The sequence below is a fragment of the Ciona robusta genome, chromosome 5 (genome assembly GCF_009617815.1).
Source record: "Ciona robusta chromosome 5, ASM961781v2".
Taxonomy (NCBI): Eukaryota; Metazoa; Chordata; class Ascidiacea; order Phlebobranchia; family Cionidae; genus Ciona; species Ciona robusta.
The window spans coordinates 7155358-7180725 of record NC_143239.1 but is presented as its reverse complement, the minus strand read 5'-3'; the positions used below and the strand labels follow the sequence as shown (position 1 = coordinate 7180725).

Below are 25368 nucleotides of genomic sequence, written 5' to 3'. Positions count from 1 at the left end.
AAATATTTTTTGTTTACTACTAAACGGTACAATAGAATAGAATAAAAACATGGGCCGTCTTCCCCAACGTATACTATATACATTTCGTGCCTTTGAATCGGCACCGCTAGGTATTGTATATCAAGGCATGCCGGGATAGAATTACAAAGCTATGCTTACACATTGAGTATAAAAGAGTGGTGTTACCCGAACACTAAAGAAACACGATATCTGTATAAATACTTCCCCTAAGGTTTGACAACCACGCTTTTCAACGAATGCTCTTTTTCTTTTCTGGTTTTATCCTTAGCGTGGACAATAAATGTCACTTTACGGTGAATTACAATTTCTTTGCCAAGTTGATTAAATATTTGCAATTCTTGCTCTTTGTTGTTTTAATTAAGTTAATATTCATTATCGTTTTCGAAAAGATGAATGAGGAATCTTTAAACAAACCAAGTTGTCTAAAGTAATGATGGATTATAACTTGTACGCTGGGGAAGTCGAGTTACTGAAGCTATTGCAGTGTGTGGATAAGCAGACATGACTTTTGGTTGGTTTGGTTATTTATATCCTCGTGGGTGGGAACTTGAGTGTCTTATCCATGGTTGCCACTCCCATGCTCACAGTCGAGTTGCTGAAGCTAATGCAGTGTGTTGTTAATTGTTTAAAGCACGATCAGGATATTTTGATATTATGTGCTAAAGGTGTCCCATCTTCCCCCACCCTACTATGTTATACTTTTATTTTAGCTTTTCCGGGAAGAATTTTGTCTATGTCTATAGCAAGAATTTTTCTACTCCGGTAAGCACTTAGGACGTCGAATCGGCGGCCAGCAATTCCACTATAGCTGGCACGCGTGCATTGCTGTTAGGGGTTGGTTTGGTTCACGCACGCTTTGTGGTGGATTTTATTCGTCTGGCCCGCATTTAACCATAGGGAGCGTGGCCGTAGTTTTTCCCAACGTACAAGTTATAAGATATCACTTCTTTATAAAGGCAACTAGGTTCGTTAAATGGCTTCTTATTCATCTTTTCGAAAATGATAACGGATTTAAATTAACTAAGACAACGAGGGGAAAATTGCAAATAATAAATTGGAGAATTGCAAATAATTAACTCATGAAAAATTACCATCATTTTTAAATGTCTTTACACGCAAGACACAACGTTTACATGCATTAAATAACAATCCTCACGTTTCGTCTTATGTAATAGTTTCAGTTTGCATTGTTAGGTAGACGAAGAGAAGGAAATTGCTAATATTTAATATTAATTTGTTTCCCAAAAAGAAAAGATTCGAATATCTATTCGTATTGATCCTTTGTTAAGCTTCCGTGAACGTTTGAAACTTTTTCTGGATTAGAAAAAGGTACAGGCATCATTGGTGTAAAGTTACCAGTTGCCAATCCAAGCATGGTATGTCAGACACCGTTGTAATACCGGCATGGTGTGGAAATTCCCATGTATTGTGATGTGATAATGTGCTGGAAGAAGTGGAAAATTTTTAGAGAAATTTAGGAAGCTTTTGTGTTTTTGAAAAGAGTTTAACCAACAATAATTAACTTAAAAAGTTTTGATTTGAAACTGTGAAACAGTTTGCTCGCATGGATGATTATAGCGTTAACGTTTAAAGCTCAAGTTAGCGTCGGAGTGTTCAAGGTCTAATGCGCCATGACATTTGTAAACCAATTATAAACACTGTGATTCAGCCATGCATTATACGTGGTGTATTATGGGGTAAAAAGATAAAGTTTGATTCATTATATATTTTGCTGCTTACAGCCGTATAGTGTATATACTTTATTTACTAAGCTATTCGGGTTAATTCAATATACGTGGAACGACGCATTAAAATGGTTATACCATTGTATATTCTTGTATTATGGCGACTTGTAGTAACTATATATATATGGTACGTTGGGGTAAGATGGGACATGCGTACATACAGTATGTTGTGGTATGGGACATATTTTAATTCTTTTTTTATTGTCTCATATATTTATATACCAAGAAGTAGTGAACAAAGACCGAAATATCGGTTTCCTCGCAACTCTAAAAGAGCTTTGTTAATTGTTTTAAATAGGATCAGGAAATATGGGATATTATGCGCTAACGGTATCCATCTTACCACATAAGTAATATCATAGTATAACGAAGTGACTTCAGTATACTATGATAATATATATATATGTAATTTACACAGCTCATATAAAACGTGTCGGAATAAAATAGGGACCTATAAATTAGGAACGAAATATCCGCCCCTAAACTTATAAGACGTTGCCGGTTTACAAGGATTTTCCTGTTGCTAGGTCGGTGGTTGGTATATGTACGTGTGTGTAATCTAACATACGGAATACGTGTAGATTCGTGGGGATAGATATTCCCGGTTAATCTTTAACTAGAGTTCAAGACGTGTTGGATTTCTAAGATGATTGGATTTGAAATGTTTGTAATAAATCAAGGTTATGTAACTGGCTATATGTGATTGAGTAAACATGCGCTGAAATGCGATAACGAAGATCAAATTTACCATAAGAACAAGAGAGGGGAATTAGCAGGAACGAAATTTATTAGAACGCTGACATATGTTTGGCGGAGGATTTCAAAATCTACTAAACTATTAATTTAAATGGAATAGAAATACCTTGTGTGTGTGTATATTAATATTGTATAAATTGGATTTTAAACCGCGTATAAAACATAAGGATGTAGTTGGAACTGCTGAGAGACGTGGTAATTTATCAAATTATTTATCTCTTTGAATACGACAGCGAAGGTCAAGTTAAAACAACAAAGAGAATGAAATTTGCAGCGAAACGAAAGTCGTAAAACTAGCTTATCGATAAAATTCAAGGAAATTATTTATATTTATCTTTCCCCGCGTCCAGCCCAAAATCGCGGGTGGTCGCTTTTGTAAATATGGGACAGACACTTAAATTTCTAAAACCCGATCTTCTGTTACGTCCCAGTTCAAACAAACTATGGAAGTTGATCCGAAACCAATGTTGAGCCTGAAAACGACAGTCGTTATAACACGGGTGTTATGTTTCATACACCTCGTGCCCGCTTATGAGTTACCGCGTATGTAACTTTGTGAGTGATTGTTTTTCTGCATATAGTTGATAATTCGGTAAATCTAGGTTAGCATGTGGCGGTCAAACGGGTCCTCTGTGACGTATCGCTACGACACAGAAGCCACGCTTCATTACACACTGTGGGCGCGGAATGCATAAGATAAGATAAGAAGGTTCGGCGCCTGGGAACGCCCGGTTTCACATAGGAATATACATACGCGATCTGCTGCTTCGTGGGCCCGCAGGGATTCGGTTTGTTTAATCTTTAATGCGTATTGTGACGTCACAAAGCCGAAGAGCCATTAGCGACTGGAGTAGGAATAGGGTCAGACGCGATAAAGTGGTTTAATTCTGGAATGGAACGTCGGTTTAACCGACACCTCGTGGCCTCTGTCTAGCAACCATGTTAGTATATGAGGCAATACCTACATTATACGGTGTCTCTGGTTAAGCTTTATGGGTGAGGTGCTATATGGCGTAGGGGTTAAGGTTTAGGCCAGAGTTGCCGCTTAATGGCCATAGTGACTTCGTGGGTGATTGTTTTAACCGAAAAAGCAACTATAAAGTAGAAAAGTAGGTAGTCAGTTTACGGATCGCTACGAAAACGTAACAGACAAAAGACAGCATAGAAGATTCTGTTTAAATAGGAAACTGACGGTGCCATGCAGATGGAATACTGTATTTTACATAAGAGTCGTTCAACTCTATTAGCACCAGATCAGGGTCAGTTTTGCAAGATTTATTAGAGTTATAGTTGACGTTGTGTTATTTTACTTCAGTGAGTTAGAATTGGGTAGTTCAAAGTTGCGGTGACTTTGTTCGGTTGTTGAGTTTTCGAGAATATCTCGTTCTATGACGTCACAATTAACACGAGTGTTCTTCAGATTGTGGTTGGTTACGTCACTGTGATATAACAATGTCTCTAAAGGGGGAATTCCCGATTGAGAAACCGGTAAAGAAGCGAGAAAAATGGAAAAGTAAAATTGACTTCGTGTTTGGGGTCGCTGGTGGATCGATTGGGCTCGGAAATGTCTGGAGGTTTCCCTACTTATGCTACAAGAACGGTGGAGGTAAGTTGGCTGGATTCGAACCCAGGATCCCTGGTTCTCCAACCCTGGCCTGGATTTGAACCCAGAACCCCTGGTTCTCCAACCCTGGCCTGGATTCGAACCCTGGGTCCCTGATTCTCCAACCCTGGCCTAGATTCGAACCCAGGATCCCTGGTTCTCCAACCTTGGCCTAGATTCGAACTAAAACCCCTAGTTCTCCAACCCATACTCCTACAGGTGCCTTCCTGATCCCTTACGTTTTATTTCTGGTCGGAGCGGCCGTCCCCATCTTCTTCCTGGAAGCAGCAATTGGTCAATTCACGAGCAGGAGCGTTTCTTCGGCGTGGGACATGTTTCCCTTGATGAGAGGTACTTGTGACGTAACACTACAGCTTTGTGATGCACCTATAAAAAAGTGACGTAAAATTAAGTTTTCAATATTGTAACCGTAAAACCTATAAATGAAAGTAACATGTTTATCCTCGCATGTCGGGGCAACGACCGTATAGTCATAACACGGGTGTTCTGTTACATACACCTCGTGCCCGCTTACGAGTTACCACGTATGTAACTTATTTATCCTCGCATGTCGAGGCAACGACAGTCATTATAACGCGGGTGTTCTGTTTTATGTTTGTAACTAATCGTTTATACTTTGTAGGTGATTGTTTTACTTTGCATTACAGGCATCGGGTTCGCTTCAATGACAATCATAATGAACTTGAATACTTACTACATGGCTGTGCTGGCGTGGTCGTTGAGGTACGTGGTAGCAAGCTTTGAATCTCCGTTGCCCTGGACCACGTGTCACAACGCTTGGAACAGCGACCGTTGTTTCGTATACGGGAGCAACACCAGTGCGAGTGAAAATTTCGAAGAAAACATGACGTCATCGCAATGGAATATGACGTCATTGCCGCCTGTGGTTGAAACGTCATCAAATGAAACTGGATTCTTCAACACATCATCAGCGTTTAATACGTCATCAAATGACGTCAGAGTGTCGTCAGTGATCGAGTACTGGGAGTGAGTATGATTTGAAAAGTACCAAAAATTATAATAAACAAACAAAGCACGTTGCAGGCGCGGGGTTCTTGGTAAATCAAGCGGCGTGGACGAGATAGGCTCGGTACAAATGCCGTTGTTTGGATGCTTACTGGTGGCGTGGCTCATCATATATTTCTGTATATGGAGGGGTATATCATGGACCAGCAAGGTAGGGTGTGATGTCATGAATGCTAATGTCATATTGTGTGATGTCATAATGTGTGACGTCATAGTGTGTAATGTCATATTGTGTGATGTCAAAACGTGTTATGTCATAATGTGTGATGTCATATTGTGTGATGTCATAATGTGTGATGTCATAGTGTGCGATGTCATAGTGTGTGATGTCATAGTGTGTGATATTATTCTAATGACATCATGATGACATCACCACCTAACCCCCTTCCAACCAGGTTGTTTACTTCACGGCCACCTTTCCTTTATTCATGCTCCTCGTGTTGTTCATCAGGGGTGTAACATTAGACGGGGCAAGCGACGGGGTGTCATATTACTTAACGCCCAATATCACTAAACTACAAGAACCGCTGGTAAGGAATTTAGTTAATTAGGAACGATCGTTTAATTAAGAATGCTGTATATTATATAGTACTGTGGGGTAAGATGGGATACCGTTAGCAGCTAAATCCCATAATAAATGGGACAAAAAAGGGAATAAAACAAGTCCCATCTTACCCCAAGCTACTATATATCTGTTTTGTGTGGTATATGTATTTTATATACTTTGATTGACAGTTTGGTTTGATTGACAGGTGGTGTTCGATGCAAAGTTGTACACTTTGATTGACAGGTTATGTTTGATTGACAGGTATGGGTTGATGCCGCCACCCAAGTTTTTTACTCCTATTCACTATGCAATGGTATTATGGTGGCAATGGGGAGTTATAACAATTATCATCAAAACTTATACAGGTAATTTGACACTAATTGACACAAGCCCTTGATTTAAGGCTCCTATAAAATTATATAACGCAATTTTGGTGTATTCCTTTGAATACGATAGAGAAGATTAAATTAATTAAAACAACGAAGAGAAAGGAATTAGCAACAAAACAACAGTCGCTATATAACATGCTGTGATAAAAACTGCGAAAGGAAAAATGTCAAATAAAAGCATTGCTGCTAAACCCAACAAAATGTTATCCAATATTCATATCTGGTGTAGAATGATAATGGGTTAAGTAGGTTTCCTATATTATACTAACCCCCCATACACATATTGTGTTTAATACCCATAATGGTAACTATGACATAACAATTCCATTATCCCATAGAGACACCATTGTTTTGTCATTATTGAACAGCGGAACGAGCTTTTTTGCAGGGTTCACCGTTTTCTCAGTTCTAGGATTTATGGCAAAGGAACAGGTGAAACTGATTGTAAAAATCCCACTTAAAAGTTACCACGAATGTAACTTTGTGGGTGAAATTTTTACTTTTTTATGGCTGATAATTTGGACAACCCATTAGTGACCACTGGGTTGGAACAATTGTCGTTAAATGTCTTGCCCAAAGGACGCATACGTCCACAATGGTGGCACGTTGAGCCTTGAACCCATTACCTCTGGGTTAGAGGCAGGCGTGCTAACCACTATGCTAGGGCATTTAACCATGTGTGTTTGATGTCAAGAAATCCTTATTATACCTCAACAATAAGCACAAGGTATAATAGTAACCTCAACATTACATACAGAACACAACGATAGACTTGGTGGCAGAGTCTGGTCCAGGACTTGTATTTATTGCTTACCCCAAAGCAATCACTCTTATGCCCCTCCCTAACCTATGGGGTGCCTTGTTCTTTCTTATGATCTTTCTATTAGGCCTTGACAGTCAGGTAAGTGCGGCAAATATTGTTAATATAAGAACATTTAGTTTAATATTATTAATACACAATATTTTGTTTAATTTTGTTTATATAACAATATTTAATTCACTTTTGTTAATGTGCAAATATTTAATTTAATATTATTAATACACAAATATTTTTCATTTACCCATAGTGTGTTTTAACGACTGTTGTTTTGCTGATAATTCCCTTTTCTTCAATGTTTTAATTAATTTGATCTTCGCTATCGTATTCGAGAGATAAATAAAGTAATATTATGTTACCTCATATTCTGCCTTTGCTACAAGGAACTGTAAGGCTTGAAGATGCTCCTCTGTAAAAACTGTTTGGTCTAAATGTTCTAATATCTTTGTGTGCCTGGAAACACAAAAAATGTGTGTTTTACATTTGTAGTCGAAAATATTCAGCAAAATGGTAAAGCAACATTATAAAGTCAACAAAATAAGAAACTGAAAAGTTATAGACTTAATAATACATACACCAAGCACATATCACAACTGTATACTGTTTTTACCAAAGTATTTTTCAAACAGTTTATCGGGCAAGAAAGTTTTATAGCTGCCATTTCTGATCTCAAACCAAACTTATTCAACAAACCATGGCGAAGGGAAAAGTTGGTTGCTGGAGTTTGTGGCGTGCAGTTTCTAATCGGTATCATCATGATCACACAGGTAAGACCTCATGCTCGATGCCTGTTTCATACACCTCATGCTCGCTGCCGTGTCTTATCTAAATTCGAACCAAGTTAACCTGATGGATGTTCTGTTTCATACACCTCGTGCCCGCTTACAAGTTACCACATATGTAACTTATTTATCCTCACATGACGGGGCAACTACAGTCGTTATAACACGGGTGTTCTGTTTCATACACCTCGTGCCCGCTTACAAGTTACCACATATGTAACTTATTTATCCTCACATGACGGGGCAACTACAGTCGTTATAACACGGGTGTTCTGTTTCATACACCTCGTGCCCGCTTACAAGTTACCACATATGTAACTTATTTATCTTCACATGACGGGGCAACTACAGTCGTTATAACACGGGTGTTCTGTTTCATACACCTCGTGCCCGCTTACAAGTTACCACATATGTAACTTATTTATCCTCACATGACGGGGCAACTACAGTCGTTATAACACGGGGGTTCTGTTTCATACACCTCGTGCCCGCTTACAAGTTACCACATATGTAACTTATTTATCCTCACATGACGGGGCAACTACAGTCGTTATAACACGGGGGTTCTGTTTCATACACCTCGTGCCCGCTTACAAGTTACCACATATGTAACTTATTTATCCTCACATGACGGGGCAACTACAGTCGTTATAACACGGGGGTTCTGTTTCATACACCTCGTGCCCGCTTACAAGTTACCACGTATGTAACTTATTTATCCTCACATGACGGGGCAACTACAGTCGTTATAACACGGGTGTTCTGTTTCATACACCTCGTGCCCGCTTACAAGTTACCACGTATGTAACTTATTTATCCTCACATGACGGGGCAACTACAGTCGTTATAACACGGGGGTTCTGTTTCATACACCTCGTGCCCGCTTACAAGTTACCACATATGTAACTTATTTATCCTCACATGACGGGGCAACTACAGTCGTTATAACACGGGGGTTCTGTTTCATACACCTCGTGCCCGCTTACAAGTTACCACATATGTAACTTATTTATCCTCACATGACGGGGCAACTACAGTCGTTATAACACGGGGGTTCTGTTTCATACACCTCGTGCCCGCTTACAAGTTACCACGTATGTAACTTATTTATCCTCACATGACGGGGCAACTACAGTCGTTATAACACGGGTGTTCTGTTTCATACACCTCGTGCCCGCTTACAAGTTACCACGTATGTAACTTATTTATCCTCACATGACGGGGCAACTACAGTCGTTATAACACGGGTGTTCTGTTTCATACACCTCGTGCCCGCTACAAGTTACCACGTATGTAACTTATTTATCCTCACATGACGGGGCAACTACAGTCGTTATAACACGGGTGTTCTGTTTCATACACCTCGTGCCCGCTTACAAGTTACCACGTATGTAACTTATTTATCCTCACATGACGGGGCAACTACAGTCGTTATAACACGGGTGTTCTGTTTCATACACCCCGTGCCCGCTACAAGTTACCACGTATGTAACTTATTTATCCTCACATGACGGGGCAACTACAGTCGTTATAACACGGGTGTTCTGTTTCATACACCTCGTGCCCGCTTACAAGTTACCACGTATGTAACTTATTTATCCTCACATGACGGGGCAACTACAGTCGTTATAACACGGGGGTTCTGTTTCATACACCTCGTGCCCGCTTACAAGTTACCACGTATGTAACTTATTTATCCTCACATGACGGGGCAACTACAGTCGTTATAACACGGGTGTTCTGTTTCATACACCTCGTGCCCGCTTACAAGTTACCACGTATGTAACTTATTTATCCTCACATGACGGGGCAACTACAGTCGTTATAACACGGGGGTTCTGTTTCATACACCTCGTGCCCGCTTACAAGTTACCACATATGTAACTTATTTATCCTCACATGACGGGGCAATTACAGTCGTTATAACACGGGGGTTCTGTTTCATACACCTCGTGCCCGCTTACAAGTTACCACGTATGTAACTTATTTATCCTCACATGACGGGGCAACTACAGTCGTTATAACACGGGTGTTCTGTTTCATACACCTCGTGCCCGCTTACAAGTTACCACGTATGTAACTTATTTATCCTCACATGACGGGGCAACTACAGTCGTTATAACACGGGTGTTCTGTTTCATACACCTCGTGCCCGCTACAAGTTACCACGTATGTAACTTATTTATCCTCACATGACGGGGCAACTACAGTCGTTATAACACGGGTGTTCTGTTTCATACACCTCGTGCCCGCTTACAAGTTACCACGTATGTAACTTATTTATCCTCACATGACGGGGCAACTACAGTCGTTATAACACGGGTGTTCTGTTTCATACACCCCGTGCCCGCTACAAGTTACCACGTATGTAACTTATTTATCCTCACATGACGGGGCAACTACAGTCGTTATAACACGGGTGTTCTGTTTCATACACCTCGTGCCCGCTACAAGTTACCACGTATGTAACTTATTTATCTTCGCGTGGCGGGGAAACAACTGTCATTATAACATGGGTGTTCTGTTTCATACACCTGGTGCCCGCTATAAGTTACCATGTATGTAACTTTATGGGTGATTGATTTTATGTATGGCTGATAGTTTGGACAACCTATTAGTGACCACTGGGTTGGAGCAATTGCTGTTAAGTGTCTTGCCCAAGGACATATACGGCTACCCTCTAACTCTTTCACTTTTATGCTCCTCCTCTACCCTCCTAATGCTCCCACTCCTCCTTCCACCAGGGTGGCGTTTACGTGTTTAACATGTACGACAACTATGCTGCAGCGGGCTGGTGTCTTTTCTTCATCGGCGTGTGCGAGTGCGTCACCGTCAGCTGGCTGTACGGCATAACTGACTTCTGGGGCCACGTGTGCCACATGTTGGGTTTTAAACCACGAGTGCCGTGGTTCAAATACGCATGGGCAGTTGTGGCCCCCGTTCTAACTTCAGTAAGCAGTTTGATGCTATCTTTGTATTTAATATGTACAGATATACTACTGTGTATGATGGCCATATAATAAGGATCTACTATAATGAGAATGTGGTATAATGGTGTGACATGATGAAGGGTGTAGACCAGAGTTACCAATCACTAAGAACACACATTGTTGGCAAGCATATTCTTAATCTAAATTTTAGGTCCTCTGACTTCTTTACGACCTCATCAATACAAAATAAATTGAATTAATCTCTTTACATAACTTGGTGCTTCTTGACAATTTAAAAAAATGTAACTTTTACAAGACATAATTTAATGGTCAAGCTTTGCAACTCAAAACTACATTTCACATATTTTTGTAAACATACAATAAAACAACATAACTTTTACAATAACAGTCAAAAGGGTTTGTTGACCACTGTAGTAGGTGACCCAACCAAATCAATTGGTGACCCAGAGGTTGAGAAGCATTATTCTAAAACTTTGCAATTATATGTGTATATATAGTAGGGTGGGAAGATGGGACACATTAAGCACATATTACCTAATTATCTTGATCGTTGTTTAAACAATTAATAACGTTAACGGGAGTCGTGAGGATATGGTTTTAAAATTCTTCGAGTGTTTTTTGTTTATTACCAAACGGGACGAGAAAATTGAATAAAAAGGTGTCCCATCTTACCCCATCTTGCTCTATGTCAATAACTCCACTCTGTGTATTTGTTTAGCTGTACAGCACTGATATTGAATCTCTAATATTACAGAGTGTCTTCATATACAGTTTGGTTCAATATGAACCGTTAACATACAACCGCACCTACATATACCCGATGTGGGCGCAAGCAGTTTGTTGGTGCCTTGCACTTAGTGCCATCTTATGGATACCTTTCTATGCAATTTATCGCTTCGCTGTTGCTAAAGGAACTATGTATGAGGTATACGAGTTGTGTTTTATACTTGTAAAAAAGATGGTTTTATAAACTTGCAAAATGCACTAAAGTAGTGACTGACAAAAAGGCTGGCCACATTAGGTCAAAAAAAAATGTGAGACATATAAAAAAATGTTTTCTATTTTTAGTGAAGTTTATATATTTTTGTTTGCCTCGTAACCAGAAGTTACAGGTTCAGGGAAGATTTTGAAAGAGTGACCTACGTGTCCCTAAACAAGATACTTAACGGCAATTGCTCCAACCCAGTGGTCACTAATGGGTTGTCCAAATTATCAGCCATACAAAAAAATAATCACCCACAAAGTTGCATACGTGGTAACTTGTAAGCGGGCACGAGGTGTATGAAACAGAACATCCGTGTTATAACAACTTGCATTGCCCCGCCAAAATCATTTAAAATATTTTAAATTTTATTTCCAGCGATGGATTGAGGTGACAACTGTCCCACAAAAATTAGAACAAAGATTGGAAACAAAGAAAAAAATTTTTGGAATCGTCAAAGAAAAGAATGGAATTATTCTAGAACCTTTGTGTTTGAACCATAAAGTATGATTATGATGTCATAATCATGACAATGACATCACAGTTAATTAAAGAGTGTAACAATGGACATTGTTCAATTGAATTGCTTTGTGTATGCTATTATGACATCACAGATATCAAATAATAAACGAGCACAGTCACAATGACTGAGCATTTCTAATAATGTAGGGATGACTAAGCATAAATCAGCTAGACATTGTGACTCAGCTATTTCAACAGGCGATAAACAATTCCTTAGTGATGTCATAGTTGAAATACAAGTTCTCTTTATGACATCATAATCTACCTTTCTTTTGTCTCTCTTTGTCTTTGGTTGTGATGTCACACCCCTCATTATGACATCACATCGAGTCTTTATAATATGTTCGAGAAGCGAATGGAAACGCTGGTAGTTGATTCCAGTGTTGCACAACATTAAAACCTGGAACATGCAGTGTTTCCTTCAATATTTGGTATAAAATTTATTGTGGTTGTTTATATAGGTGACACAGGGATTAAATAAATTAATTTGTAATCATAACATACTAGATTTGATTCTGCTGCCATTGTCGGCGTATGTGTTCTTGGACACTTAATGGCAATTGTTTCAACTCAGTGGTCACTAATGGGTTGTAGCACCCTAGGTGTTGGGTGGTGGGCCAACTCTGGTCTAAATCCCAGGTCCCATGGCACACTGCAGGACCTAACCCATATAGAATATGTATATACAATGTTGGGGAAAAGTCACATATGTGGTAACATGTAAGCAGATAAATAAGTTTGATTGATTCGTTCACACATTCGCAACTTGAAAGACAAACAAGATCACCTGGCAATGATTGGTCCATTCCTCCTCATCCATTGAAGCGCGACAATCATCTATCTCACGCTCCACCAATCGCAACTCACTGTGTAGAAACCTCCACACTAAGTTGATACAACAACCGTTGAACCAATTGTGGTTGATGGATATCGTGTCTTCCTATGATGGGAGGATTGCCATTAATATGGGAGGGTTATCACTTTTATAGAGATGTTACTATCCATATGGGGTGTATAGCATGGATTTATTCATTTCTTCGAACTCGATTATAAAGATCAGATTAATACAAACAACGAAGAGAATGGGGATGAGTAGCAAAAGGAAAGGTGTTAAAACGTTACATAATAAGAACTAAAGGTTACAATTGCTTTTGAACCATTTGTAACCGTCATCCTTGGGCAGTCCTGTCCACATTTAAAACATCACTCAATTATATAAGAGCCATTGAACATTAATGAAAGCACCCACCATGTTGTAAACTTGATGATGCCAACCACTAGGCACGAACATTATTTCCCCCGCTCCTTGTTCGACTTCTATATGGGTGGGTTTGATGACATCATCACTGATGATGTCACGAATATCGAACGGTAGATGTCCGTTGATGTCTTTCAGCTTTTCCTGAAAATAATACATCACATCACGACTTATGACATCCCCACCTATGACATCACAGCTTATGACATCACCACCTATGACATCACAACTTATGACATCTCAACCTATGACATCACTACTTATGACACCACAACTTATGACATCACAGCTTATGACATCACAACCTATGACATCACAACTTATGACATCTCAACCTATGACATCACTACCTATGACATCACAACTTATGACATCACAACCTATGACATCACAACTTATGACATCACCACCTATGACATCATACCTCTTCACTAGGCGGAAACATAACCCACTTCTTCCTTCCACAAATATTGGCCGACCAACTGTACGATCTGTATACGTCTGCATGAAAGGGAGTCCTAACAATATGAACAACAACATGTTAGTTACAACCGGCACAACAACTTCTACCCAACAAAACATATATTTGTTTTATTTGTGATTTTAAAGGACCAATGTTTCGTCTGCCAAACAGCAAAACATCATCAGTGTATGTGGCCAAGTGTCTTGTCCAATAACACATATCAGTTAAGTTGTAACAAAAAAGATACATTATAACAATAAACCACAAACCCACCAAGTCCCAGTTGGTCCCATGTACACGAACCGATAATCATCCTCACTGAAACTTACAACTACTTTGTCAAACAATTCATTCAACCAATCAGAAGTAAAGTAGGGTGGGGTGGTGTAGATGTCGTAAGACGGGAATTCTCTGGTTAAATATGGGTTGGTTTATATACACAAGTTTGACTGTGGGTATGGAAGTGGCTGTAACAAATTGTTATTATCCGTAAACCTTTAATCACAATGTTTGTGATACAATATCATTCATTATTAGAAACCCACTGGGCCGCGATGCCAAAAACATGGCAGCAGATAGAATCTTATTATTATTGAGTCATTTTTTCAGTTTAACATTCTCTAATTAATATACTAGTTGAAGCACTGCTAGTGATTATTAGTCAAAGCTTACCAAAAATTTCAGTACGTGACAGTGGCAACCATAGCTAAGTCACTCAATGACACAACACCTACCTCCTACAATGCCAATCCTTTAAATACAAACTTCTTTCTTCATTATCTCCGTTAATCTTAGATTTCCAATACTTAACAAAATCCTTGAATTTCATTTTGATTTTTTCGTGAGAATTAAAATTCTTCTTACTAAATATATAAAACAAAAACAAATTAATACTTTTATTATTTGGTTTACTTAAAATTTTCCGGCCCTGAATAATACACATACCAATAAAGCCATGTGACGAGGATGGGCTTGCCTGGTTTAAAAACGGAATGACAAATTTAGTTCTAAATTATATATTAAAGTATCGTTAAAATATTTGGCACTAGTGAAGAATCTTCCGGTACATAGCAGAATAGGCTGGTGGAAAGTGTTAGTGGTTGGTGGTTAGGGGGTTAGGGGTTGATGGGTAGGGGGTTAGTGGTTATAGGGGTAAGTAGTTAGTGGTTAGCAAATAAGGTGGGGGGAGACTCTTCAGTAGCACCCAATGTGCCACAGATTGGTGAAGAACCCACCATGGGTTACAGACTAAGCTAGTGGTGAGGGTTTAATGATTGGAGTTCATTGGGGTTAGAACTAGATAACAGGACACAACTTTAATCATGAACCAATTGCTTATTAAACATAACACAAAACTTTTTACCCGCAATCTGCAACTGGGACTTCAGTTTCCCCAAATAATTCCACCAATTTATCAAAATTAGGAACAAACTCCCCGGCCCTGGATTTGAACCTCCAACCTTCCATACACGGCCAGTCTTTGGTCGCCCATTGAGTCAAAATACACGGTTGATTCTTCAACAAATACCTCGAGAAAAACTCGCTGTAACTGATCGGGTTTTCGATTTTCGGTACCGATGTTTGGTGTGTGCTTCTTGCAGTTGCTTCGCCATTTATTAAGTTGATTGAATCTTTGCAAATTTCGTTTAAAACTGAACCAGAAATCATGACTTTCGAAGTCCTTTTAAAAGCATTTTATCAGAAGGGGAATTACCGCCATAAAAACTTTGCAAAAAAATGTAGTAAAATGGAAATTTAGCTGGTTTTAGTGTAAAACATGGTAAAAACAATAATTTTTTTAGATAAAATAGTTCTAATATAAGAAAAAAGTTAAACTAACTATTTTTTTAAACGATAACACCAAAAGAAAGACGTAGAAAAGTTGTTTCTACGACTTTGCGCTAAATAGACCTTTAGGTCATCTGTTCCAAGAATCCAGATGTCGGGGAGTCCCCTCCAAATTAATTCTTAACTTGAACAAAATAATTTCAAGTTTTTATTTAAAAAATGACGAGGCACGGTAAAAACGCGACTGCGAGTTCTGTATATTCGTACCACGAGAAACAGAAAGACACGGAGCAATCCAGCTACGGAACACAAGCTGCAAGACTCGGCAAAGATTCAGTAAAAGTACGTTTAATATGTTCTACTAAAATTAAACAACAGTTTCACATTCCATGCGTAATAATCAATGCTTGTAGAATAGATATTGAATATTATATATCGCGTTAAGTCTGTAAAATATGTCTTACAGTTGAACAGTTTATTTTTGTTTCATTGTATTTTCTAGATACACCACAACATTTTCCATTAGCAGACTTTGGTTAGTTTTTCAACACAAACGTCTCAGCTCATATCATATATTCATATAAACGACACAATTTTTCATGGTCTTTGTATTAAAGCTTACTAAAACTCCATGTTTTAAGCACCCCTACTAATGCTTATCATTGATTTATAAATAATTCCAGGATTTCGATGCGTGCTGTTTAACCCTCCAACCCTGTCGTAGCCCTGTGGTGACACCTCATGGATATTTATACGAGAAGGAAGCAATTCTAGAATACATTGTCCACAAGAAAAGGTGATTGTGATGTCATAATACAGCAACATTCAACATTCATGATGTCACAATTAGTTTTCACCCGTAGCGTATTTTAACAACCGTCGTTTTGTTGATAATTCCTTTTTCTTAGTTGTTTTAATCGATTGTTTTTATGTTTCGAGATTACTTAAAAATACTTTTGTACAGCTCACTTGCAATTTACAAAATATTTGCTGTTTTAACATTAAATATGCCAATGCATAATGTCAATTCATTTAGATTGTTAGCCAAACAATCAAAGCTTTATGACAAACAAAAGAAACAAGAAGAAAAAGAAATGAAGGAACTCGCTCAAGCAGAACATCGAAGTAAAGTCGAGAAATTCATGAAACACGAGAAATCGATTGTGAGCAAAAGTAACGAAGCGTTTAAGTTGAAAACGGAGGAAAAAACTGGTAAATTTGAAGTTATATTGCTGTAAAATGTGTGATATTTTGTTGTATGTTTAGTGCACAGAATACATTGTCACTTGTGTCTTGCTGTTGGTGCTACAACTCATTAGTGACCACTGGGTTGGAGCAATTGTCGTTAAGTGTCTTTCCCAAGAACAAATACGCCCACAATGGTAGCAGCGTTAAACATCAATCCTAATCATTTACAATAAAAATCAACCCCAAAAAACCCATGGCATTACCCCTAATAGTAGCAGCATCGAGCATTGAACCTGGTATCCTCGGGTTATAGTGGAAGCACCCAGCCAATGTACCGAACCCAAACCCCAACATTACAATTGTTCTTCCCACCCCCAGTTGAAATCAAGCCTTCCACCAGCCAAGTCTTCGATAAATACGACAAAAATGTTCCAAGTTTTTGGATCCCAGCGTTGACTCCTCAAGCTAAAGAAGCGAAGATAAAGAAACCCGATTCAAAGGTGACGATTGTCGCTATGTGTGGTGTCTGTTAATGTTACAACCTCTCCTGTGACAATTTAGGAACCAAATGTCTTTGATAAAACAGAATGTATAATTTATGACTGAACATGTCTTCAAAAATGTAGCAATAAAGTTTGTTGTGTGGGACCTATCAATATAATGACTGTTGCTCCATCACACAAGATAAATAAGTTGCATTCCATCGTATCATTAACTTCACAAGTTCTGTTTCAATGAAAACTCCTTCACCCCAGGTCTACTGCCCAATGAGCAACAAACCAATCAAAATGAAGGATTTAATTCCCGTCAAATTTACACCAATCGCTGATCGGGATAAAAAGACGTCAATGATTTCAAAAAAGGTTTGTTTGCGCAATAATATCCATTGTTGACTACATAACATAAGGTATTTTGAATCATATGGAAAAATGGTCTAATTTCTAATTGTTAAAAAACAATAATTCTTAAACTGTTTTTGTTGTAAATTATAACAGCCCTGGTGTTCAACGTCTTATACACGTCGTCTTATTTAGTTTATTAAGATTGAGTGTTATTCACCCTGATAAAGCGACCTTCATAGAAAAACATCTTTATTAAATTAGTTATAAAGCCACACTAGATATAATTATGACATCACAATGGTTATTCCCAGGACCGTTGGATGTGTGCGGTCACCCATGACACGCTTGGAAACTCTGTCCCAAGTGTCGTGCTTCGCCCGACGGGGGACGTAGTGACCCTCGAATGCGTCGATAAAATAATCCGCAAGAACGGGATGCGGCACCCGGTGACCGACGAGGTTATGTCCGAGAATGACATCATACCACTCACTAGAGGGGGCACCGGGTTTGCGAGCACAAACGAGGTTTTAGATTCCAAATCGTATCGACCGGTTATAATGGCGTGAATGCGGTGTATTGTACAACCTGCACACATCTACACGGAGTCCTAACAATATGAACGACAACAAGGCAGTGACAACCAACGCAACACATGATTTTTGCGACCCCTGTTTCTCAAACTACCAAACCAACATAATTTCACTTTTAAATTATAATTAAAAATACCTTCTTGTTAATGAATGTAATGTATTTTTGTTAAACAATTGTACATAATATGCACTGTAATAATAAATATCAATTCACAATCTGGTCAACATATTTTAAACCAGTGGTTTTTAAACTGTAGGTCACGGGTACGTCGCAGGTCCAACAAACTTTTCCAAAGCATCGCAGCGTAACAGTTTGAAAACTGCTGCTTAAAACAAATTTAATATTTTTATAAGTTCGTGATATTTAAAACGTTTTTGTAAACTTTATGTTTCTGCCGCGTTGATAAATAAACGAACCATTGATGTAACATACATGTGAGCACTTGTACATTATTGTAGGTTTAAAAGCACTGATGCCTGTTTGAGATTTGGCAGACGAAACACTGGTGAATAACTACTTTCTAATTTGGTCACAAAATCGCATTAATACCGCTGCACGTTGGGCAGGTATCGACCATAATAATTTAAATAATGTTTCTACATGGTAACATGGACTTGTTTTATAAAAAGCTTTTCTGGTGTTTGAAACTTTCTTTGTAGACCCCAAACTACAGGGCTTGTCCCCCCAAATCAGGTCCAGCACCCCCAATTTAAATGTTACTCATACAACCTCACCATTCACTCCTAGTATATGAGCAATACAACTAACGACGCCAGCCACACCATATATGGTTTGATGACATCACCGCTACCACTTGGTGTCGTGATGAGCAAAACATCTCTCGACCACAAACGCTTCGGTTTCTGGTTGTTAATAGCGATTGTTTTCGTCGGGAACTCATTCACCGAACCAGAGGTGTCTTGGTTCAAGTCCCCGCCCATCAGCCCGTCGACCAGGGACGCCGTGTTTCTTGCGCAATCCTTGGGAACCCCTCGTTCACCATTCCACCCATCTTGGTACCATTCGTAAGGGGCGCGGTACTGACCCCACAAGCAGAATGGGTTCCAACATCTGAGGACGTATAGTTGTTAACTTTAAGTAGTTGAATGCAGCAAAAAACCGTAAGTTGAATGAAAGTAACTTATTTATCCTCCCATGGCTCGGCAACGACAGTCGTTGTAACACGGGTGTTCTGTTTTATACACCTCGTGCCCGCTTACAAGTTACCACGTATGTAACTTATTTATCCTCACATGGCTCGGCAACGACAGTTGTTGTAACACGGGTGTTCTGTTTCATACACCTCATACCCGCTTACGAGTTACCAAGTATGTAACTTATTTCTTGACAGTCTTTATAACACGGGTGTTCTGTTTCATACACCTTGTGCCCACTTACAAGTTACCAAGTATATTACTTTGTGGTTGATTGTTTTTTGTACGGCTGACAATTCAGACAACCCATTAGTGGCCACTGGGTTTTATCCTGTATAAAACACAGGTGATTTTTCCTCAAGGACACATTCGCCCACGATGGTACCGGCATCCAACCTTGAACATCTATATCTATATTAAACCCACATGGCGTACCTATACAGTTGCCTTGTGGCTTGCTGCATGACTTCCAAGTCGGCCCCATAGTCGCACATCTGGTCCTGCAGGTCCATCATGCACTTTCGTGCACGAAGAAATTCACCACAGATTTTCGGATTTTTGGGGTCATTTCGGAAAAGTTGATGAAATGTACGAAAACATGGCCGTAAAGACCGCTTGTAATCGACGTTGCAGTAATTAACAGGGTGCCTGTTGGAGGTGATGGGAAGATTGTGTAACATGGGTGTTATCAAATTTAAATATATGAAATATAAAACATACTTGTGAGAAAAAAGAACTGCACAAAACATATTTGTAAAAAATAATCGTATAAAATGCATGAACGGTTTTAAAAATAAACTAAATGTAGAATTCATTTATTTAATGTTTATACTGAACACAAAATGTCTGTTGGCATATTAGGGAGGAGACAATGCATAAATATACTGAATGTCAATCTGCCATCCACCCAAATGAAAACGACCTGTATATACTACATCAGACATTTTCTGACATTTATTTGCGTATCGATGTTTTGACGTTCTATAAATGTTGTAATGTCAGGATGGATGACGCTTAAGAGCGCAAATTATTAGTTACAGTTAGCAACAACCCCCCCAAAAAAATAACCAACAAAGTAACATACATGGTAACTCGTAAGCTGGCACGAGGTGCTAAACCCGTGTGATAACGACTGTCGTTTTCCGGCCACGGGAGGATAAAGTAAGTCACATAAGTTTAGTTGAAGTTACATTTAGAATATTCAGCATTGCCAGCCTTATGAACCTTCTTACTTGATATGAAACATAACCCTTAAACATAATGCTTATGATTCATTAATATTGATGTCTTATTATTATCTATATAGGTTTTATGATTGGCGTATTGGTTTAATAGAACAGAATAATTAAACAGAGATTATGAGTTTGAAAGACATTTAATATAACCAGTCTGACAAGGAAATGGAATATTTGTCCAAATTCCCTAAAGACACCCATGTTATAACTCGACAGCGAGCATGATGAATACACCATGTATGGTGTGCAACACTCCTGTATTAAACTCTTGGTTTCCCACCCCAAACTTAACAATAAAAAAATTCAAAAATTTTTTTTTTCTACAAAAAATTATATAAATGATGTTTTAGTAAATAACTTCCACCCCACCTAGTGCTTGGTATGGACAAGGCTCCTTGGTTGCAATAGAAATCTTGTGAATATCTTTTCAACTTTTCACTATACACCCCTTCATTCACAATGTTAGTTGCCCCACCGAAACAATATCTTCGTTTGCGACTCTTACATTCTTCTAACGCAGCAAATAGTGGTCTGTGGGATAACTTGTATAACTATATAACTATATATATATATATATATGGGTATTGTTGGCACTAACGAAGAATGCACGAGTACATTATATATTCGGCTGGTGGGAAGTGTAAGAGTTAGAGGTTATTAGTTAGGGGGTAAGATGGGACACCGTTAGCATATATTCACACAATATCCAAATATTCTGAAAGTGTTTTAAACAATTAACAACGGTCTATGGGAGTTGTGAGGATACAGTTTTATAATTCTTTGAATGTTTTTAGTTTACCCCAAAATGGAACGAGAAAATAGAATAAAAATATGTCCCATTTTCCCCCACTCTACTATATTCCATTTAACTTACAAAATATGGCTCTATTAACGTTCAAATTCCAAAAGAAAAAAATGTTACCGCACCTGGATTCGATGCCCGTACCGTCTGGTTTTAACTTACGTGCAGCTTTGCTGTGGGTTCAATATAAGATCCCGATAGAAAGTAGATTCGCATCCTCTTGTAGCGATAGATAACTCAACATAAGCGCATCGGCCATATTTGGTCCCATATATTCCCTCTACTGTTAATTCGGAAGACACTGGCACCGGAACGTTCCACGTGGGGGCGCTAGACTTCCGAGAAGAATTTTTGGCGGGAAAACCTAAATTTGAATTTCATGAAAAGTTAAATGAGATTTACAGTTCTGAGTCAACTGTGGCCTAGTCTTGGCTTCCCCAGCGTGGGCAGCGCTTTAGAATCTCACTCATATAACATGTAATGGAAATACGGAGCTATCTATTCTTTTTTATACGAGTGAGGTCCTGCGATGTCATGGGACCTCGGATTTTTGCCAGAATTTGCTTATTACCCCAATACCCAGGATGCCACCACACAAACACCAGATATTGAAGCTTGTCGCTTCCCCGAAGGTAGGTGAAGGGGCTTTAATGGAAAGGAAGGAATTACGGGGTTTATAGTTTACACGCAGTACATGAAGCATTAACATTGCCCCCGCTATAAGCTAACGGTAGTTAGCTCTCCGAATAATAAAGATCAAATAAATATTAGCCAAATATAATTAAAACAACGAAGGGAGGGAATTATCGGCAAACCAACAGCCGTTAAAAACACGCTATGAACAAGAAGCATGAAGTAGGGTGGGTAAGATGGGACACCTTTAACGCATAATATCCAAACATCCTGATCGTGTTTTAAACAATTAACAACGCTCTATTGGAGTTGTGAGGATACGGTTTATAATTCTTTGAATATTCTTTGTTTACTACTGAATGGGACGCGAAAATGGAGATAAAGGGTGTCCCATCTTCCCCCACCCTACCCTATATTGAAAATATAGTTAAAAATCATTGCCATTCAGCCGTACTAAAATTATACAGATTTAATTAAACAAATACACAAAAAGTTTTGAAGAAATCGCATAAATAGGATTACTGTATCTGCTTACACAATGTTGGTGAATTTTTAATTAAGCCAAAACATTTTAAATAATCGATAGAAATCGAATTTGGCGCCGTCGGACACGCATGGGTTGGTACAAACATCCAAAACATTATGATGTCACAGTTTAATCGTGACGTAATAAAGGGTAGTCTGCCAACAATAGGTCTCTATGATCGCATGAATCTATTCGCCATACTTTGTGACGTGATAATAACAATAACGAAATTATGACGTCACGGATACAATTTACAAAATACAGTACCAGTTAATGTAAACGAAATTTTAAGTTAGAGTCAGTATAATATTAAACAGAAAATAAATATACTCACCTAAAAACAGCAACGCGAAAATCGTCACGAACGTCACGTTCATTATTCCTAATTTAAAACTAAAAAGAAATTATTTTGGTTAAAAATCTGGACTAACGAGCAATTTTCGTCTGGAAAAACGACTGCAGTTCAAACGCACAATATCTATGTAAAAGATCTGGCATTCAAACACAATGCATTATTAATACGGAACCAGAATTAACATTCTAGATTCAACATAAATACAATTCCCAATGGATACGTCATTAATTCTCATTGTCACGGTGACAATAGCTTTAATTATTCATAATGATTTAATAAGAACGTAAACAATGCTCATTATTACGCCATTAAACCCAGGTTTTCTAGTATAAACGTCATATTTTCAGTTTAGCTTCAAATTTTATCGAATAAACGACAAATAATCGGTAAATTTTACCAGAAAAGTGTTTCCAGATATAGTTTATAAATACCAACCAAACGTAGAACAGATAAGCAACAAAATAAACGGGAAACACTGACAGATAACGGTAATAATCAAAATATTTCAATCCTCGTGGGGATTAATTGCAAACGGACCGTAACTGATAGGACTCGAACCCGGGCCTCTCATGTCCCCGCCCATCAATCAACGTCATCTTGTATTAACCAATCACAAACGTGATGATCGTTCAATCGATTTAAATAATGTGATCCATTATTAAACATTGTTACGTAGCATAACGGGTATTGTTATGACATACAGACAGTTCAATACGTCACAGAAACCTTAGATACGTAATAAACCTCATGCTTACTGCCGTTGTAGCCACGAACTATAACCCATTTGCGAAATATACAGTAGGGTGGGGGAGACGGGACACCTTTAGCACATATTATCCAAATATCCTGATCGTGTTTTTAACAACTAACAACGGTCTATGGAAATCGTGAGAATTCGGTTTTATAATTCTTTGAATGTTCTTTGTTTATTACCAAATGCGACGAGAAAATAGAATGAAAATGTATCTCGCCTCCCTCCACCCTACTCTATAGCAGGTCGGGGTAAGATGGTTCATGTTTTCTGCCTCTTTTAATTTTCTATTTAGTAAGAAACAAAGAACATTTAATGCAATTGTTTAACCGTATCCTCACCACTCTATAAAAGTGTTGTTAATTGTTAAAACACGATATGGGAACATGGGATATTATGAGCTAACGATATCCGTCTTGCCCCACACTACTATATTTCATTTAACGATAACAAACAAGTTTTCACATAAACGACAAAAACACAATTTCATATTCAAGAAAATGCGAAAAAACTCTTGGTTGAAATTTCACCAAAACTTAAATTAAAAAACTCCTTAAATCTCAACCCCTCCCCCTAACTTGGCACCAAGCACCATCGTCGCGTTTAATAAAATACCCTTGTGTGTATCTTGGCTTACGGTCGAACATAATTAGTTGCCTTTCCTTCGTAAATCGCTAATCAGATTAACAGGACATGGGTTCTAACTTAAAGGAAATCTATAAAACTTTCCTTGAATTTCATCTGTTTAAATAACTAAGTTATCTAATAAAGTTACATACGTGGTAACTCATAAGCTGGCACAAGGTGTATGAAACAGAACACCCGTGTTATAACGACTGTTGTTGCCCCGCCATGCGAGGATAAATAAGTTACATTCATACAAAAACAGATTCAGTGTCTAAAGCGTTCGACTTATATACTCGCTATTGTTACGTCACTATGCTGATACAACTAGAACGATTGCCCCGCTTTTAATTCGAAATTTGTTAAATGACGTCACAAAACCAATACGGCTATCGATTGTGACGTCACAATTACATGAATCATCGTTACCGTCTATGACATCACAAATAAATTAAAACTATCCTATTTCGTTAAAAGATGACGTCACAAGGGTTTGCTCGAATGTGATTGGCAACCATGGATAAGTCACTCAAGTTCCCACCCACGAGGATATAAATGACCAAACCAACCAAAAGTCATGTCTGCTTATCCACACACTGCAATAGCTTCAGCAACTCGACTGTGGGCATGGGAGTGGCAACCATGAATAAGTCACTCAAGTAGTTCCCACCCACGAGGATATAAATGATCAAACCAACCAAAAGTCATGTCCGCTTATCCACACACTGCAATAGCTTCAGCAACTCGACTGTGGGCATGGGAGTGGCAACCATGGATAAGTCACTCAAGTTCCCACCCACGAGGATATAAATGATCAAACCAACCAAAAGTCATGTCCGCTTATCCACACACTGCAATAGCTTCAGCAACTCGACTGTGGGCATGGGAGTGGCAACCATGGATAAGTCACTCAAGTTCCCACCCACGAGGATATAAATGATCAAACCAACCAAAAGTCATGTCCGCTTATCCACACACTGCAATAGCTTCAGCAAC

General features: G+C 38.5%; 4 protein-coding genes across 6 annotated transcripts; 2 read left to right on the top strand and 2 right to left on the bottom strand.

Moving 5' to 3' along the window:
* The first annotated feature begins 3859 nt into the window (after window positions 1-3859).
* LOC149736175 (sodium- and chloride-dependent GABA transporter 2-like) lies at window positions 3860-12287 on the top strand. The gene is made up of 12 exons (XM_089879044.1): window positions 3860-4128; window positions 4345-4476; window positions 4794-5133; window positions 5191-5323; window positions 5568-5702; window positions 5981-6084; window positions 6447-6540; window positions 6866-7009; window positions 7555-7692; window positions 10452-10658; window positions 11413-11583; window positions 12019-12287. The coding sequence occupies exons 1-12, from the start codon at window positions 3975-3977 to the stop codon at window positions 12148-12150; spliced, it is 1884 nt and encodes a 627-aa protein (XP_089735170.1). The 5' UTR covers window positions 3860-3974; the 3' UTR covers window positions 12151-12287.
* On the bottom strand, window positions 6135-15615 carry LOC149736174 (2-oxoglutarate and iron-dependent oxygenase JMJD4-like). Of its 2 annotated transcripts, XM_089879062.1 has the most exons (8): window positions 15247-15615; window positions 14618-14746; window positions 14157-14294; window positions 13845-13938; window positions 13412-13564; window positions 12950-13102; window positions 12428-12562; window positions 6135-7378 (listed from the first exon to the last, which is right to left on the bottom strand). In XM_089879062.1, the coding sequence occupies exons 1-8, from the start codon at window positions 15549-15551 to the stop codon at window positions 7286-7288; spliced, it is 1200 nt and encodes a 399-aa protein (XP_089735188.1). In that variant the 5' UTR covers window positions 15552-15615; the 3' UTR covers window positions 6135-7285. The 2 variants fall into 2 exon arrangements, with proteins under 2 accessions (XP_089735188.1, XP_089735186.1); XM_089879060.1 differs by lacking the exon at window positions 6135-7378 and having other exon boundaries at window positions 11991-12562; window positions 15247-15613.
* A 201-nt stretch (window positions 15616-15816) lies between these two features.
* Window positions 15817-18719, top strand: LOC149736173 (nitric oxide synthase-interacting protein-like). The gene is made up of 6 exons (XM_089879090.1): window positions 15817-16013; window positions 16355-16467; window positions 16708-16883; window positions 17238-17359; window positions 17615-17722; window positions 18013-18719. Exons 1-6 carry the CDS (start codon window positions 15891-15893, stop codon window positions 18265-18267), a joined length of 897 nt encoding a protein of 298 aa, XP_089735216.1. The 5' UTR covers window positions 15817-15890; the 3' UTR covers window positions 18268-18719.
* LOC149736172 (uncharacterized) lies at window positions 15877-23743 on the bottom strand. 2 transcript variants are annotated; one of them, XM_089879086.1, is made up of 6 exons: window positions 22977-23743; window positions 21646-21847; window positions 21051-21212; window positions 19882-20094; window positions 19027-19363; window positions 15877-17406 (listed from the first exon to the last, which is right to left on the bottom strand). In XM_089879086.1, exons 1-5 carry the CDS (start codon window positions 23017-23019, stop codon window positions 19036-19038), a joined length of 948 nt encoding a protein of 315 aa, XP_089735212.1. In that variant the 5' UTR covers window positions 23020-23743; the 3' UTR covers window positions 15877-17406; window positions 19027-19035. The 2 variants fall into 2 exon arrangements, with proteins under 2 accessions (XP_089735212.1, XP_089735211.1); XM_089879085.1 differs by lacking the exon at window positions 15877-17406 and adding an exon at window positions 18474-18614 and having other exon boundaries at window positions 22977-23742.
* Between the last annotated feature and the right edge of the window lie 1625 nt (window positions 23744-25368).